Genomic DNA, 19,036 nt, shown 5'->3' on the forward strand with positions numbered 1-19,036 from the left:
TACCACAAACGTGGGAACGTTGCCTTCAAAAACTGCAATGCTTATAACCCCTACAGTGTATATCCCGGCCTTTGTACTTTACATAGATAATTCATGCTATATTGTCAAGGGAAACTGACAGTTGAATATTCCTAAAATCCCTTTACCGTTTTTATCCCAGCAATCAGAATACTCCAACATTTAAATTATATGAAAACAACAACATCCAAAAACACATAAATAAAATAAGACCAGGTCTATAATTAGACTGAGTGCACCAGGGAGGACCACCACAAATGCGGCCATATTATCTGACATCTGTTTTGCAGCTTGTCGGTGTGCGCAGGGTTTATGTTGAGAAGGCAGCGTGAATATATCATTTTTGGCCCACTTCCACAGGGCTATGGCAGATTCCTGCAGGCAAAGCCATCTGATGTAGTGCTTTGGGAGAGGGGGGATGGAGAGAGTTATATTCTGCAACTGTCTCCCCTTCGGAGGTCAACCAAAGCCTGCCAGAGGCCCCAAACACAGAGACAAGGCTCATAAATGTCCCTCACACTCACCCATACTCATATTCTCTGTGAGATGTCTCCTTTTTCACGACTGGAAGAGGCTTACACATCGTAAAATGTGGTCATTTCTGAGTTTTACTCCCCCTTTTACCTTTATTTTTTATGAAATAGCCCCATATGGAAGCGTTTGGGTTCAGTTCTCTCCTGGAAATCGTATAGAAAATTGAGAATGGTCTGATAGAGTATTCCAGATTGGAAATGATGCTTTCACCGTCGCTATGCCCAACTATGTACAAAAGGCTCTCGGGAAGAGGTCAAAATATGGGCTGGCTATTTATAATCCTGCTTTATATTCATGGAGAAGAGAGTGATTTATTCATTTTGTATCACATTGAAGATCCCATAAATGCCAGAAGTAATCTATCACATCCTCTGCCGTCACAGAGGAGAACAGAGGAAACATCTTGTCTGTTTTTGATTTGAGTCCTGTTTGAAAACAACAAGTCTGTTCTGCATGCTCTTTTTGCAACTAAATTCTCCCGGTGGTAGCTCTGACATTTGGCTGTACTCATCTATGTTGAAATACCAGAGCCATAGATAAAAAGAGTTTGGCAAAACTATTCCTGATGGCACCAAACATTCCATGACAATTTGAATGTAATCGATTTGTAACCTTTGGTGCTAATATGGCCCCCCCCCATGGAATTTTTAATCCCAAACAAATTCTCCTCAACATTTTACCAATGGCTCTGGGAAATCTCATGGATTCAAAGATCCTCCAGTCTATTTCTAGGGTATAGTGTACAACACAAATCTACTCCAAGTGGTGGGGGAGTAGAGGGACGAAACTGCTTTCACACCTCAGCCTAATGTGGAACTATTTTCAGTTGATCTCTGTGCTGAAATCTCTTTGGATGACTGGGTTATCTGTATATCAGCCCTGTCCCGTGTAACTCTCTGGGAATAGGAGGTGATAATCTGTACATTTATCTGGTAACTTCTCTATAATATTTGTTCTAACTGTCTCGCCTTCCAAACCACGTGAGAAAAGTGCAGGTTTGGCCTACCAAACACAGAACATAATGTAAAGTGACATTGATCTGAACGGTGCCAAATACTAATGTTCAGCAGACTACTTTGCTGGAATATGAAGATCTTGTTCCATCGGGATTCAGAGCTTCACACCAGTGACCTGGTTGTGCTAATGAGTGCTAGTCTATAATGAGATTCTGACAAAGTTCAGATTGTGGAATGGTCAGTGTTGATCTTTGCGGTGCTACACCTGCATCTATGGAAGGCAATCACAACAGTTTTGCTAATACTATGCTGAAAGTTCCTACTATTGATTAATTGCAAGATGACGAAACAAACTTTGTAAAAATGAACGTTTATTTTTGTCATTATTTGCTATCATACATGATTTAAAGGTTAAAGGCAACCAGATGCTTATTGTTTGAAAAGGACATAAACATACAAGCCAAGTACAACACATAATAGGAGACTAGGGATGCCTCTCAGCTCTGACACAGGAAAAGATTTTACGGTACCACATCATGCCTCATTGGCTAGTGGTTGTATTTATTGAGTGCTTAGCACCCTGTTTTCAAACATAAAAACTAAATTTTCCCTCAGTGTACTATAACTGTATAAAACTTACAATCAAAAGCTATAATCTTTAACAAATTAACAATAAATGTGGAAGTACATGGGATAGTTATTCTTGGTTAATAATGCCCATATAAAAATAGCTGAATTTTAACAGAATTTGGGGGATTTCAACTGAATTTAAAACCCTAGGTATCCTTGCTAATAAGAGTCTGGGCATGTTTGTTAATATCATATTACTATTATTTAATATACCATGAGGAGTGTGCTTACCTGTTCTTATGGCCAACCATACACTATCCCTGTGTTTACAATCCTCGGGCCTGAAAATTGGTTTCCTGTAAGTGCAGTGACGGTGTTGGGTGTGCTGTGTTAAAAAAGGGAGGGTTCCGTACACTCTGTCCTAACTGGTCCAAGGCAGCTCTTGTTGTTTGGTGTGAAATGGTTATGGCTGGGACTGCTGAGGGAAGGGAGAGCTGATCAGAGCCATAGATATTAACAGTTCAGCAGACTATTGCCTATGTTGTCATTAAATCAAACTCCCTGTACTCTGTTAGCCTCGCAAAGCCACCTGATCCTGTGAGCTTACATGAATGTTGCTGTATGGATATAAGTCTTGTATTTACGAGGCTAGTACTCTGTGACTCTGGATCTGATCCATCATCAGTTGTTAAGGACAGAATTGAACCTTTTACATGTAACACAATGTAAAAGGTTAAGCAGGTGTTCTTAGCCAGCAGGCCTATGACTGGTTTAAATTCAGCATCCTCAAGTCAGCAGTGTGAGGTCCCTGGCATGGTATTGGCATCACACCTGTAGCCCTTGCCTTGACTTTCCCACTAGTTCTCCAAAAGGTGTCAGCTACTACGGCAGCATCTCACCTAGCATTGAAATGGCATGGAACTCCACTCTGGGGAAAAACCTGCCAGCAGGAAGGCCTGGGCATGTTTGGGATGTGCGAGGTGGGTAGAAATGACAGGGTGAGACTATATTGACCTTATTGAGCTGGGACCAGCGTTGAGCTATTTACAATTTGTTCAGTTGTCAATATTATATCCTCACAGGATAAGACTTCACAGAGCAGCACTGATCTCTACTGTATGATATTGAGGTGAGGGGAACTAGGAAATGGGGGATGTGGGAGCGAGGTTGGGATTAGATATGGGGTTAGGAAGGCCCGGTGGGATGAGATGGGGACTTTGTGATTACCATATATCCCCCAGCATGCATTTTTGTAAGGAAGCAGTTGTATAACCAGTGAGTCATAATGAAGCATGAGCGCTGTCTTAATCTGTGGTTGGAAATCACATTTGATCCAAGCCAACGTTCCCCTCAAATTGTCCTGCTACTCTTTCTGTGGTAAGAACAGTGACACAATGTGATTGCTATGACAAGAAATGCTTATCACATTGTAGTGTAGGCATTTCACATAGATCTAAACAAAGTGTATGTGTGTGAAATAGGTGTGAAATGACTGCATTCATATATAGAAATGTTGAAGGCTATTCAATAGCATTATATTAATGTAGGGAAAAATAATAAAATTCTGAAGAATACAAAACATTTTTGATTTGCTCAAAGCACTTTCTTCTAAAGGTGTGACTAGTCTGCATCACATTAAGGGTATGCAATTCCTCTATCTCCTTAACTTGTGACATGATACAGTATTACATACAGTACCTATCTTAGCATACCTATCTTTCCCCTGATGTCACATACTATACAATCCTTATGTCCTTTTATACAGCCTGTTTGTGTCTGCAGTGTAACAGGTGGTGGTGGCGGCTGGTTGGGGTTCAGTTTTTTATCATCTTGGTGAGGATCTTTTTGAGTGCGGGTCTCTTCTGGTCCTGTGTGGTGTCTTGGTGTGGGTGGGAGGGCTCAGCGTGGTGCAGCTGTTTCAGGGGGAGGGTCTGCTGGTCCTTAGTGTCTCGTTTGGCCTGGCGTAGGAGGCGCTTCATGTTCTTCACCTTGTCCCGCAGGTGGCTGTTGGCCTTCTCCAAAGAACGCACCTTCTGGGAGAGAGTCTTGACCCTCTCCTCCTCCTCAAACAGGGCCTTCTGCACCGTTGAACACAGCAGCTGGAGGAAACAGGATGTTAGTCAACAGGAAGTGAGCAAAATGCTAATGTGCACCACAGATTGAGGTTAAGAATTGTTAATTGATTCAGATGATGAGTGAGTTCAGAGAATACAGTCTCAGGCTGTTGTTGAACATGATGACCACATCCTTATTTTACACTTTTGATGATCCATTACACAAACCCCAAGTTGTTACACTAATTCAGTCCTGATTCTTTGGATCATCTGGTTACTCAAGTTCCTGATCCAGTCTTAATGTTTGGAAATCTATAATTTACTTCAAAAGGCAAAGATATTAATCTCAAAACCTATTTTCTTTGAAACACATTTCAGAAAACAAATGCTTGCCTTGTGTGAATATGCTAAAATGGTAATGATGTCAATCCACATTAATTTATTAATAGAGATAAAAAATGTTGCCTTCATTTCTCAGTCTATTCTAGCTCTGAGAAATGAAGGCATTTCCATTTGTGAAATTCCCAAGAAACTGAAGATCTTGTACAAAGCTGTGTACAACTCCCTTCACAGAACAGCGCAAACTGGCTTAACCAGAATAGAAAAAGGAGTGGGAGGCTCCGGTGCACAACTGAGCAAGAGGACAAGTACATTAGAGTGTCTAGTATGAGAAACAGACGCATCACAAGTCCTCAACTGGTAGCTTCATTAAATAGTACCCGCAAAACACCAGCCTCAATGTCAACAGTGAGGACTTGTGAGGACATTTCTAAGTGACCTCAAACTTTTGAACGATAGTGTACATCTCAGAGACTGAGTGAGAAACCTCTATGTCCAACATACTAGCCAACTGCCATTTAGTATACACATCAGCAACCCAAATAAGGAATATTCCCTTCATTCAAAACAAGTATGTCCCACAACTTCAATGATTAACAATAAACACAAGGTAATGTCTTCAGAATGATAACATGTGTCATCATTTAACAGTGGTAGCACTGAGGAGAGAAACCTAGCATGTTTGTTGATAGTGTTAAATCATCTAAGACAAACAGCTAAGTCTACTTGTATTTCATTCACAGGTGGCTTGTGGCACCTTATTTGGGGAGGACGGGCTCATAGTAAAGGCTGGAACGGAATAGATGGAATGGTATCAAACACGTGGTTTCAATGTCGTTGATGCCATTCCATTTACTCCATTCCAGCCATTATTATGAGCCGTCTTCCCCTCAGCAACCTCCTGTGATTTCATTCATTTCTTTCCCTGTTGAAAGAGTTTAAAACCATTTGTTCTATCCTGTGTGATTTTCAGTCCTGCTGTTTTTGATAACTGATGGAACCCCATGTACAGGGGCTTTGTCTAACGGGCAGGAGTTGTGGAACATAGCATTCCTTGGCCTGTCCAGCAGAAACAACAGCTCATATATATGTCTTTCAGCGTATTCTGGGCTTTTATTATGAGTGAGCCGCAAGAGGATGCATTTTTTTCATTAGCAGCAGGCGTGCCTGTGGCCAGAGAACTAATACGGAGAAGGAAAGAAAAGGAAAAATAGAAAACATGTAATTTAAACAGAACTAATCTGATTGGGGGGTGGGGGGGTTCTCTCCAGGGAGCGGCCTAAGGACATGTGGAATTATGAAGGTGGTTGGTAGAAAGATGCATGGCAAATGCCTTGTGCTTTAGAAATGTGGTCAGAGTGGTGGGTGAGCTGCCCCTTATGGCCCTAAGTAGCAGCCCCGAACACAGAGCTGAAACCAAACAGTGTAAACGAAAAAAATTTATATATATATTTTTATTTAACCTTTATTTAACTAGGCAAGTAATGCTGGGGTCTTGGTCACACTTTATTTGGATAGTCCAGATAATCGATCTGTAGATGCTCTACAGATGATCATGCTATCAACAAACTTTCTGTTGATAAGCAACTGCTTGTTAAGGTTATGGTTAGAATAAGGGTTAGGATAAGGGTTAAGGTTAGGATTAGGGTAAGGGTAAAGTTCAGGGTTAGGATAAGGTTTAAGGTTAGGGTAAGGTTTAAGTTTAGGGTTAGGAAAAGGGTTACGGTTAGGGTTAGGGTAAGGTTTAAGTTTAGGGTTAGTAGATAGTTAGATGAAATGTTACTGATAAAGCATCTACAGATGGGCTATCCATATAAAGTGCTACCAGGGTCTTTCCTGGTAGAAGCATACAGTGGCTTGCAAAAGTATTCACCCCCTTGGCATTTTTCCTATTTTGTTGCCTTACAACCTGGAAGGAAAATTGATTTTGGGGGGGTTGTATCATTTGATTTACACAATATGCCTACCACTTTGAAGATGCAAAATATTTTTATTATGAAACAAACAAGAAATAAGACAAGAAAACAGAAAACCTGAGCGTGTATAACTATTTACCCCCAAAGTAATGACTTTGTAGAGCCACTGTTTGCAGCAATTACTGCTGCAAGCCTCTTGGGGTATGTCTCTATAAGCTTGGCACATCTAGCCACTGAGATTTTTGCCCATTCTTCAAGGCAAAACTGCTCCAGCTCCTTCAAGTTGGATGGGTTCCGATGGTGTACAGCAATCATTAAGTCATACCACAGATTCTCAATTTAATTGAGGCCTGGGCTTTGACTAGGCCCTTCCAAGACATTTAAATGTTTCCCCTTATACCACTCGAGTGTTGCTTTAGCAGTATGCTTAGGGTCATTGTCCTGCTGGAAGGTGAACCTCCGTCCCAGTCTCAAATCTCTGGAAGACTGAAACAGGTTTCCCTCAAGAATTTCCCTGTATTTAGCGCCATCCATCATTCCTTAAATTCTGACCAGTTTCCCAGTCCCTGCTGATGAAAAACATCCCCACAGCATGATGCCTCCACCACAATGCTCTCAGGGTGATGTGAGGTGCTGGGTTTGAGCCAGACATAGTGTTTTCCTTGATGGCCAAAACGCTCAATTTTAGTCTCATCTGACCGGAGTACCTTCTTCCATATGCTTGGGGAGTCTCCCACATGCCTTTTGGCAAACACCAAACGTTTTGGCTTCTTTTTTCTTTAAGCAATGGCTTTTTCTGGCCACTCTTCCATAAAGCCCAGCTCTGTGGAGTGTACGACTTGAAGTGGTCCCATGGACAGATACTCCAATCTCCGCTGTGGAGCTTTGTAGCTCCTTCAGGGTTATCTTTGGTCTCTTTGTTGCCTCTATGATTATTGCCCTCCTTGCCTGGTCCGTGAGTTTTGGTGGGCGGCCCTCTCTTTGTAGGTTTGTTGTGGTGCCATATTCTTTCCATTTTTTAATAATGGATTTAATGGTGCTCCGTGGGATATTCAAAGTTTCAGATATTTCTTTATAACCCAACCCTGATCTGTACCACAACTTTGTCCCTGACCTGTTTGGAGAGCTCCTTGGTCTTCATAGTGCTGCTTGCTTGGTGGTGCCCCTTGCTTAGTGGTGTTGCAGTCTCTGGGGCCTTTCAGAACAGGTGTATATATACTGAGATCATGTGACAGATCATGTAACACAGATTTTACACAGGTGGACTTTATTTAACTAATTATGTGATTTCTGAAGGTAATTGGTTGCACCAGATGTTATTTATGGGCTTCATAGCAAAGGGGTGAATACATATGCACCCACCACTTTTCAGTTTTGAACTTCTTAGAATTTTTTAAAACAAGTACTTTTTTAATTTCACTTCACCAATTTGGACTATTTTGTGTATGTCCATTACATGAAATAAAAATAAAAAGCAATTTAAATTACAGGTTGTAATACAACAAAATGGGAAAAACGCCAAGGGCGGTGAATACTTTTGCAAGGCACTGTACATCAACGACAGCCTTAAATCAGCCATAGGTGAGCTTCAATGCATGTCTATCTCCTAAAACATTGATTCCCTGCTCCGATCCTAATGCTTACACATGGAGCTGAGTAAAACATTGACGTAAATGCACTGCCATCTCTGATAGGACTGTGTGGAGGGGTTTTTATGAAATTCAAAAAGTGTGGTGGGTGCTACCATCCTGCATCACCAATTAGTGTGTCACTTTATGTTATATTTGCCGACATTTTTATCCAGTGTGGTTTCTTCTGCAGCTCTGCCACAGGGCATTCTATCAGCTGCTAGGGCCCAAAGTCAAATCAAATCAAATGTTATTGGTCACATACACATGGTTAGCAGATGTTATTGTGAGTAGCGAAATGCTTGTACTTCTAGTTTTAACAGTGCAGAAATATCTAACAAGTAATCTAACAATTCCACAACAACTACCTAATACACACAAATCTAAGTAAAGGAATGCAATAAGAATATATATATACTGCTCAAAAAAATAAAGGGAACACTTAAACAACACAATGTTACTCCAAGTCAATCACACTTCTGTGAAATCAAACTGTCCACTTAGGAAGCAACACTGATTGACAATACATTTCACATGCTGTTGTGCAAATGGAATAGACAACAAGTGGAAATTATAGGCAATAAGCAAGACACCCCCAATAAAGGAGTGGTTCTGCAGGTGGAAACCACAGACCACTTCTCAGTTCCTATGCTTCCTGGCTGATGTTTTGGTCACTTTTGAATGCTGGCGGTGCTTTCACTCTAGTGGTAGCATGAGACGGAGTCTACACCCCACACAAGTGGCTCAGGTAGTGCAGCTCATCCAGGATGGCACATCAATGCGAGCTGTGGCTAGAAGGTTTGCTGTGTCTGTCAGCGTAGTGTCCAGAGCATGGAGGTGCTACCAGGAGACAGGCCAGTACATCAGGAGACGTGAAGGAGCCCGTAGGAGGGCAACAACCCAGCAGCAGGACCGCTACCTCCGCCTTTGTGCAAGGAGGAGCAGGAGAAGCACTGCCAGAGCCCTGCAAAATGACCTCCAGCAGGCCACAAATGTGCATGTGTCTGCTCAAACGGTCAGAAACAGACTACATGAGGGTGGTATGAGGGCCCGACGTCCACAGGTGGGGGTTGTGCTTACAGCCCAACACCGTGCAGGACGTTTGGCATTTGCCAGAGAACACCAAGATTGGCAAATTCGCCACTGGCGCCCTGTGCTCTTCACAGATGAAAGCAGGTTCACACTGAGCCCATGTGACAGACGTGACAGAGTCTGGAGACGCCATTGAGAACGTTCTGCTGCCTGCAACATCCTCCAGCATGACCGGTTTGGCGGTGGGTCAGTCATGGTGTGGGGTGGCATTTCTTTGGGGGGCCGCACAGCCCACCATGTGCTCGCCAGAGGTAGCCTGACTGCCATTAGGTACCGAGATGAGATCCTCAGACCCCTTGTGAGACCATATGCTGGTGCGGTTGGCCCTGGGTTCCTCCTAATGCAAGACAATGCTAGACCTCATGTGGCTGGAGTGTGTCAGCAGTTCCTGCAAGAGGAAGGCGTGGAGGGTATGGACTGGTACGCCTGTTCCCCAGACCTGAATCCAATTGAGCACTTCTGGGACATCATGTCTCGCTCCATCCACCAACGCCACGTTGCACCACAGACTGTCCAGGAGTTGGCGGATGCTTTAGTCCAGGTCTGGGAGGAGATCCCTCAGGAGACCATCCGCCACCTCATCAGGAGCATGCCCAGGCATTGTAGGGAGGTCATACAGGCACGTGGAGGCCACACACACTACTGAGCCTCATTTTGACTTGTTTTAAGGACAGTACATCAAAGTTGGATTAGCCTGTAGTGTGGTTTTCCACTTTAATTTTGAGTGTGACTCCAAATCCAGACCTCCATGGGTTGATAAATTGGATTTCCATTGATTATTTTTGTGTGATTTTGTTGTCAGCACATTCAACTATGTAAAGAAAAAAGTATTTAATAAGATTATTTCTTTCATTCAGATCTAGGATGTGTTGTTTAAGTGTTCCCTTTATTTTTTTGAGCAGTGTATATAAATATATGGATGAGCAATGACAGAATGGCATAGGCAAGATGCAATAGATAGCATAAAATACAGTATACACATATGAGATGAGTAATGCAAGATATGTAAACATATTTAAAAAGTGGCATTATTAAAGTGACTAGTGATCCATTTATTGAAGTGGCCAATGATTTCAAGTCTGTATGTAGGCAGCAGCCTCTCTGTGTTAGTGATGGCTGTTTAACAGTCTGATGGTCTTGAGATACAAACTGTTTTCAGTCTCTTGGTCACAGCTTTGATGCACCTGTACTGACCTTGCCTTCTGGATGGTAGCGGGGTGAACAGGCAGTGCCTCAGGTGGTTGTTGTCCTTGATGATCTTTTCGGCCTTCCTGTGACATCGGGTGCTGTATGTGTCCTAGGGTGATGCACTGTGCAGACCGCACCACCCTCTGGAGAGTCCTGCGGTTGTGGGTGGTGAAGTTGCCGTACCAGGCGGTGATACAGCCCGACAGGATGCTCTCAATTGTGCATCTGTAAAAGTGTGTGAGGCTTTGATGTGCTGTTGCACCTTCTTCACCACACTGGCAACCCTTATTTTTTATTTTATTTATTACATTTTTTGAAAATGCACTGTTGGTAAGTAAGCATTTCACTTCACTGTAAGGTCTACACCTGTTGTATGCAGCGCATGTGACTAATAACATTAGTCTCAGCCTCCAGTATTTATGCTGCAGTAGTTTATGTGTCGGGGGGCTAGGGTCAGTCTGTTACATCTGAAGTATTTCTCTTGTCTTATCCGGTGTCCTGTGTGAATTTAAATATGCTCTCTCTAATTCTCTCTTTCTCTCTTTCTGTCTTTCTCTCGGAGGACCTGAGCCCTAGGACCATGCCTCAGGACTACCTGGTATGATGACTCCTTGCTGTCCCCAGTCCACCTGGCCGTGCTGCTGCTCCAGTCTCAACTGTTCTGCCTGCGGCTATGGAACCCTGACCTGTTCACCGGACGTGCTTGTTGCACCCTCGACAACTACTATGATTATTATTATTTGACCATGCTGGTCATTTATGAACATTTTAACATCTTGACCATATTCTGTTATAATATCCACCCTGCACAGCCAGAAGAGGACTGGCCACCCCTCATAGCCTGGTTCCTCTCTAGGTTTCTTCCTAGGTTTTTGGCCTTTCTAGGGAGTTTTTCCTAGGGAGTTTTTCCTAGCCACCGTGCTTCTTTCACATGCATTGCTTGCTGTTTGGGGTTTTAGGCTGGGTTTCTGTACAGCACTTTGAGATATCAGCTGATGTACGAAGGGCTATATAAATACATTTGATTTGATTTGTCTTTGTGGGTGGACCATTTTAAATTGTCCGTGATGTGTACGCGGAGGAACTTAAAACTTTCCACCTTCTCCACTACTGTCCCGTCGATGGGGATAGGGTGCTGCTCCCTCTGCTGTTTCCTGAAGTCCACGATCATCTCCTTTGTTTGGCTGATGTTGAGTGAGAGGTTGTTTTCCTGACACCACACTCCGAGTCCCCTCACCTCCTCACTGTAGGCTGTCTCGTCATTGTTGGTAATCAAACCTACTACTGTTGTGTCGTCTGCAAACTTGATGATTGAGTTGGAGGCGTGCATGGCCACGCAGTCATGGGTGAAAAGGGAGTACAGGAGGGGACTGAGCACGCACCCTTGTGGGGCCCCAGTGTTGAGGATCAGCGAAGTGTAGATGTTGTTTCATACCTTCAACACCTGGGGGCAGCCCGTCATGAAGTCCAGGACCCAATTGCACTGAGCGGGGTTGAGACCCAGGGCCTCAAGCTTAATGATGAGCTTGGAGGGTACTATGGTGTTGAATGCTGAGCTAGAGTCAATGAACAGCATTCTTACATAGATACTCCTCTTGTCCAGATGGGATAGCGCATAGTGCAGTGTGATGGCGATTGCATCGTCTGTGGACCTATTGGGGCGGTAAGCAAATTAAAGTGGGTCTAGGGTGACAGGTAAGATGGAGGTGATATGATCCTTGACTAGTCTCTTAAAGTACTTCATGATGACAGAAGTGAGTGCTACGGGAGTGATAGTCATTTAGTTCAGTTTCCTTTGCATTCTTGGGTACAGGAACAATGGTGGCCATCTTGAAGCACGTGGGGACAGCAGACTGGGATAGGGAGAGATTGAATATCTCCGTAAACACACCAGCCAGCTGGTCTGTGCATGATCTGAGGATGCGGCTAGGGATGCCATCTTGGGCCGGCAGCCTTGCTAGTGTTAACACGTTTAAATGTGTAAATCAAGTCGACCTCGGAGAAAGAGAGCTCACAGTCCTTGGTAGTGGGCCACGTCGGTGGCACTGTATTATCCTCAAAGCAGGCAAAGAAGGTGTTTAGTTTGTCTGGAAGCAGGACTTCGGTGTCCGTGACGTGGCTGGTTTTCCTTTTGAAGTCCATGATTGTTTGTAGACCACATACGTCTCATGTCTGAGCAGTTGAATTGCGGCATTTTGTCTCTACACTGACATTTCACTTATTTGATTGCCTTGCGGAGGGAATAACTACACTGTTAGTATTCAGCCATATTCCCAGTCACCATTAAATATGGTTGGTCAAGCTTTCAGTTTTGCGCGAATGCCGCCATCTATCCACGGTTTCTGGTTAGGGTAGGTTTTAATTGTCACAGTAGGTACAACGTCTCCTATACACTTCCTTAAAAACTCACTCACCGAATCAGCGTATACGTTGATATTATTTTCTGAGGCTACCCGGAACATATCTCAGTCTGCGTGATTAACTTCTATGGGCTGCGGGACACAGCCAGTGAAATATCAGGGCGGAAAAAAAAGAAGAAAAAAAATATTCATAATTCAACTTTCTCAAACATACAACTATTTTACACCATTTTAAAGACAAACTTCTTGTTAATCTAACCACATTGTCCGATTTCAAAAAGGCTTTACAGCGAAAGCAAAACATTAGATTATGTTAGGAGAGTACATAGACAAAAATAATCACACATCCATTTTCCAAGCAAGGACATGTGTCAATAAAACCCAAAACACAGCTAAATGAAGCACTAACCTTTGACGATCTTCATCAGATGACACTCCTAGGACATTATGTTACACAATACATGTATGTTTTGTTCGATAAAGTTCATATTTATATCCAAAAACAGCATTTTACATTGGCACGTGATGTTCAGAGAATGTATTCCCACCAAAACGTTCGGTGAATGTGCACATCAATGTACAAAAATACTCATCATAAACGTTGACAAAATATATAACAATTATTTTAAGAATTATAGATAGACTACCCCTGGATGCAACCGCTGTGTCAGATTTTAAAATAGCTTTAAGAAAAAAGCACATTTTTCAATATTCTGAGTACATAGCTCAGCCATCACGGCGAGCTATTCAGACACCCGCCAAGTTCGGGGCAACCTAAATTCAGAATTAGCATTAGAAATATTCTCTTACCTTTGCTGATCTTCATCAGAATGCACTCCCAGGACTGCTACTTCCACAAGAAATGTTGTTTTTGTTCCAAATAATCCATATTTATGTTCAAATACCTCCGTTTTGTTCGTGCATACAGATCACTTATCCAAAGGCATAACGCGCGAGCGCGGAACGAGAGACGAAAAGTCAAAATGTTCCATTACCGTACTTAGAAGCATGTCAAATGCTGTTTATAATCAATCTTTATGGTATTTTTAACGTAAAATTGCGATAATATTCCAACTGGACAATAGCATATTCATTCAAGAAGAAAAAGAAGGAACGGCGTGCTCGTGTGACCGCGCATATCCAATCCCTTTGTTGCCAGGCAGACCACTCAGTAACTGAGCTCCTATTATCTGCCCAGTGACAGGAAAATGCTCAAACCACTTTCTGAAGGCTTTAGACAGCCAATGGAAGCCTTAGGAAGTGCAACGTCACCCCACAGACACTGTAGCTTCGATAGAGAATAAAAAGAAGAACTACAATTCTCAAACTTTTCACTTCCTGCTTGGATTTTTCTCAGGTTTTTGCCTGCCATATGAGTTCTGTTATACTCACAGACACCATTCAAACAGTTTTAGAAACTTCAGAGTGTTTTCTATCCAAATCTACTAATAATATGCATATTCTAGTTTCTGGGCCAGAGTAGTAACCTGTTTAAATTGGGTACGTTTTTCATCCGGCCGTGAAAATACTGCCACCTAGCCCAGATAGGTTAAAACAATCTTGAAGTGTGGATTTTGATTGGTCAGACCAGCAATTGACTAGTCCTTAGCACGGGTACTTCCTGTTTGAGTTTCTGCCTATAGGAAGGTAGGAGCAAAACAGAGTTGTGGTCAGATTTGCCGAAGGGAGGGCGGGCGAGGGCCTTGTATGCGGAAGTTAGAGTAGCAGTGATCCAGTCTTTTTCCAGCGCAAGTGCTACAGTCAATATACTGATAGAAATTAGGTAGCCTTGTCCTCAAATTTGTTTTGCTAAAATCCCCAGCTACAATTAATGCAGCCTCAGGATATATGGTTTCCAGTTTGCATGAAGTCCAGTGAAGTTCCTTGAGGGCCGTCGTGGTATGGCCTTGAGGGGCGATATACACGGCTTTGACAATAAACGAAGAGAATTCTCATGAGAATTCTCACGGTCGGCATTTGATTGTGAGGAATTGTAGGTTAGGTGAACAAAAGGACTTGAGTTCCTGTATGTTGTTACAATTACACCATGAGTCATTAATCATGAAACATACACCCCCGCCCTTCTTCTTCCCGGAGAGATGTTTATTCCTGTTGGCGCGACACACAAAGAATCCAGGTGGCTGTACTAACTCCGACAGCATATCCCGAGAGAGGCATGTTTCTGTGAAACAGAGTACGTTACAATCCCTGATGTTTCTCTGGATAGCAACCTTTGCCCTGATTTCGTTGACCTTGTTATCTATAGAGACTGGACATTAGCGAGTAATATACTCGGAAGCGGTGGGTGGTGTGCGTGCCTCCGATGTATGACCAGAAGACCGCTGCGTCTTCCTCTTCTCCGGTGGCATTGTTTTGGGTCAGCCTCTGGAATCAGTTCAAATGCCCTGGGTGGTTCGGACAAAGGATGTGGACGGTGCAGTTGCCGTACCAGGCTTTGTTACAGCTCAACAGGATGCTCTCAATTGTGCATCTGTAAAAGTTTGTGAGGGTTTTAGGTGACGTCGTTCTGATATCCAATAGTTCTTCCCGGCTGTATGTAATAACACTTGGGCTAACAATGTAAGAAATTATTCCTTAAAAATCTAAATAATGCACATTTTCCTAAGGACCAGAAGCGAGGCAGCCTTCTCTGTCGGCACCATATTGTTACAGAAAAAGGGTAGGCAAACTGTTGGTAGACTGCCCCAGGCGGTAGAGCAGTGGTCACCAACCGGTTGATCTTCAAGGCATTCCTAGATGATCACCAAAGATTTCTGTAGAAAAGCCAAGGATAAAGGCTTGAGCTCCTTTCCTTTTGTTACGCATGTTGCGCTGTTGCCAGTAGGTGCACTTGATTCAGAAGCCCTATACATCGGGTAAGGAAAGTGTTCCCATTTTGAACAATTTCATTTGTCTGAAAAGAAACTCTGCCTACCCTGCGTACCGGGAGATCTGGGGCTAGATCGAGTGTGCCTACTGAGCTGGCCAATCGGATAGCCGTACCTCCAGCTTCCACGACCCCGGACACAACAAGGTTTGATAGTAGCCTATGTGAGATTTCATAACTTTTAAAACCAAGACCACAGAGAGACTGTCAAAGAATACAGCAAAGAGCTCCTGTTTTAATGAGTGAGTTCATGTTTAAGTTTTTATTCAGCACTGTCCACACTTTTTTTATTCAGGGACCGTGAGAGGCGGACCCTCTGCTGTTCTCTCCCTCCACTGAGACTAATGCTGGGTTCTAAACAACAGGGAACTCAGGAATCTCAGACTTCTGACTTCAGTGCATTCAAGACAACTGGTAACTCTGGAAAAAAAATAGATCCGACTAGAATAAATTGTTTTGAACGATCATCCAATTTGGAATTACAAGTCGGAAACTTAGACGTTCCAGCCTGAAGATCACTGACGCCATGATTTGACCTCGAGTTCCCAGTTGTCTTGTAAGCACCATGACCGTCAGATGCAAGCACCATCAGTCCAGTAAAATAAAAAAGCAAATGCCTTGCAAGTGCAAAACCAACTGATCTATTTTGTTATCAAAGCTCAAGTTTTGAAATATATTATGGTCTGAGAAGAACAATATTGGCAGGCTAGGTATATACCAAATATGCTGTGATAACGCTATGGTGCCGGAGGGGATGGCTGCCGTTTTATGGGCTCCTAACCAACTATGCTATTTTGTGTGTTTTTTCGCATTGTTTGTAACTTATTTTGTACATAATGCTGCTGATACCGTCTCTTATGACCGAAAAAAGCTTCTGGATATCAGAACAGTGATTACTCACCTCAAACTGGATAAAGATTTTTCTTTAATGAGTCCAACGCAAAGGATATACTGCTTCTCCGAGACCAGGCCCAAAGCCCCATCATTCACGTGAAGAAAAGACAGAAATACATGGGGCAGAGATCGGGGTGCCATGTTAGAATTCGTTGGCGAGTGGGCAACGCGCCTCTACCATCCGTTCTACTGGCCAACGTGCAATCACTGGAAAATAAACTGGGGGGATCTCCGTTGGAGACTATCCTACCAACGGGACATTAAAAACTGTAATATTCACCAAATCGTGGTTCAACAGCAACACGGATAATATACATTTGGTTGGGTTTTTTGTGCATTAGCAGGACAGAACAGCTACGTCTGGTAAAACAGGGGTTGGGGGTGTTTGTCTACTTGTCAATAACAGTTGTAGCGTGATGTCTAATATCAAGGAAATCCCAAGGTATTGCTCGCCTGAGGAAAGTACATCATGATAAACTATAGACCACACTATCTACCAAGAGATTTTTTATTTATATTTTTCGTATCCGTATATTTACCACTTCAAACCGATGCTGGCACTAAGACTGCACTCAACAAACTGTATAAGGCCATAAGAAAATAAGAAAATGCCAATCCAGAAGCGGCGTTCTGAGTGGCCGGGGACTTTAATGCAATGCAAACCCCTACAACTCATCCAGAACGCCACAGCCGTCTGGTGTTCAACCTTCCCAAGTTCTCTCACGTCACCCCGCTCCTCCGCACACTCCACTGGCTTCCAGTTGAAGCTCGCATCTGCTACAAGACCATGGTGCTTGCCTACGGAGCTGTGAGGGGAACGGCACCTCCGTACCTTCAGGCTCTGATCAGGCCCTACACCCAAACAAGGGCACTGCGTTCATCCACCTCTGGCCTGCTGGCCCCCCTACCTCTGCGGAAGCACAGTTCCCGCTCAGCCCAGTCAAAACTGTTCGCTGCTCTGGCACCCCAATGGTGGAACAAGCTCCCTCACGACGCCAGGACAGCGGAGTCAATCACCACCTTCCGTAGACACCTGAAACCCCACCTCTTTAAGGAATACCTGGGATAGGATATAGTAATCCTTCTAACCCCCCCCCCAAAAAAAAAGATATAGATGTACTATTGTAAAGTGGTTGTTCCACTGGATATCTTAAGGTGAATGCACCAATTTGTATGTCGCTCTGGATAAGAGCGTCTGCTAAATGACGTAAATGTAAATGTAAATGCAGGCAAACTTAACTCAGTTTTTCCTCATTTCTACCTGCATGTCAAATGTGCAACCAGAGAGAAAAAAAACTCTAGACCACCTTTACTCCACACAAAGAGACGCATACAAAGCTCTCCCTCGCCCTCCATTTGGCAAATCTGACCATAATTCTATCATCCTGATTCCTTCTGACAAGCAAAAACTATAGGAGGAAGTACCAGTGACTCGCTCAATACAGAAGTGGTCAGATGACGCGGATGCTAAACTACAGGATTGTTTTACTAGCACAGACTGGAATATGTTCCGAGATTCATCCAATGACATTGAGGAGTATACCACCTCAGTCACCGGCTTCAGCAACAAGTGCATCGACGACGTCGTCCCACAGTTACCATACACACATATCCCAACCAAAAGCCATGGACTACAGGCAACATTCACAACGAGCTAAAGGCTAGAGCTGCCACTTCAAAGAGCGGGACACTAATGCGGACGCTTCTAAGAAATCCTGATATGCCCTTAGACAAACCATCAAACAGGCAAAGCATCAATACAGGACTAAGATTGAATCCTACTACACCGGCTCAGACCCTCGTCAGATGTGGCAGGGAAAGCAAACTATTACGGACTACAAAGGGGAAACCCAGCCGCAAGTTGCCCAGTTATGTGAGTCTACCAGATGAGCTAAATGCCTTCTATGCTTGCTTTGAGGCATGTAACTCTGAAGCATGCATGAAAGCACCAGCTGTTCCGGACAACTGTGTGATCACGCTCTCCGTAGCTGATGTGAGCAAGACCTTTAAACAGGGCAACATTCACAAGGCCGCGGGGCCAGACGGATTACCAGGACGTGTACTCAGCGCATGAAAGTGGACCAACTGGCAAGTGTCTTCACTGACATTTTCAACCTCTCCATGACTGAGTCTGCAATACCTACTTGTTTCAAGCAGACCACCATTGTCCCTGTGCCCAAGAAAGTGAAGGTAACCTGCCTAAATGACTACCACCTGGTAGCACTCACGTCGGTAGCCATGAAGTGCTTTGAAAGGCTGGTCATGGCTCACATCAACACCATAATCCCAGAAACCCTAGGTCCACTCCAATTCGCATACCGCCCCAACAGATCCACAGATGATACAATCTCAATGACACTCCACACTGCACTTTCCCACCTGGACAAAAGGAACACCTACGTGAGAATGCTGTTCATTGACTACAGCTCAGTGTTCAACACCATAGTACCCACAAAGCTCATCACTAAGCTAAGGACCCTGGGACTAAACACCTCCCTCTTCAACTGGAGCCTGGACTTTCTGACGGGCCGCTCCCAGGTGGTAAGGGTAGGCAACACCACATCGCCACACTGATTCTCAACATGGGGGAACCTCAGGTG

The 19,036-nt window shown here is 43.6% G+C and overlaps 1 protein-coding gene across 1 annotated transcript in view; it reads right to left on the reverse strand.

Annotated features, from left to right (window-relative positions):
• Positions 1–1,861: 1,861 nt before the first annotated feature.
• Positions 1,862–19,036, reverse strand: part of LOC106565857 (coiled-coil domain-containing protein 3) — a 35,447-nt gene continuing 18,272 nt past the window's right edge. Inside the window, exon 3 of the mRNA XM_014133456.2 lies at positions 1,862–4,177. Coding sequence (XP_013988931.1) covers positions 3,893–4,177 — 285 coding nt within the window. The 3' untranslated portion in view covers positions 1,862–3,892. The remainder of the gene's footprint in view (positions 4,178–19,036) is intronic.

The sequence above is a fragment of the Salmo salar genome, chromosome ssa12 (assembly GCF_905237065.1).
Source record: "Salmo salar chromosome ssa12, Ssal_v3.1, whole genome shotgun sequence".
In the NCBI taxonomy this organism is placed as follows: domain Eukaryota; kingdom Metazoa; phylum Chordata; class Actinopteri; order Salmoniformes; family Salmonidae; genus Salmo; species Salmo salar.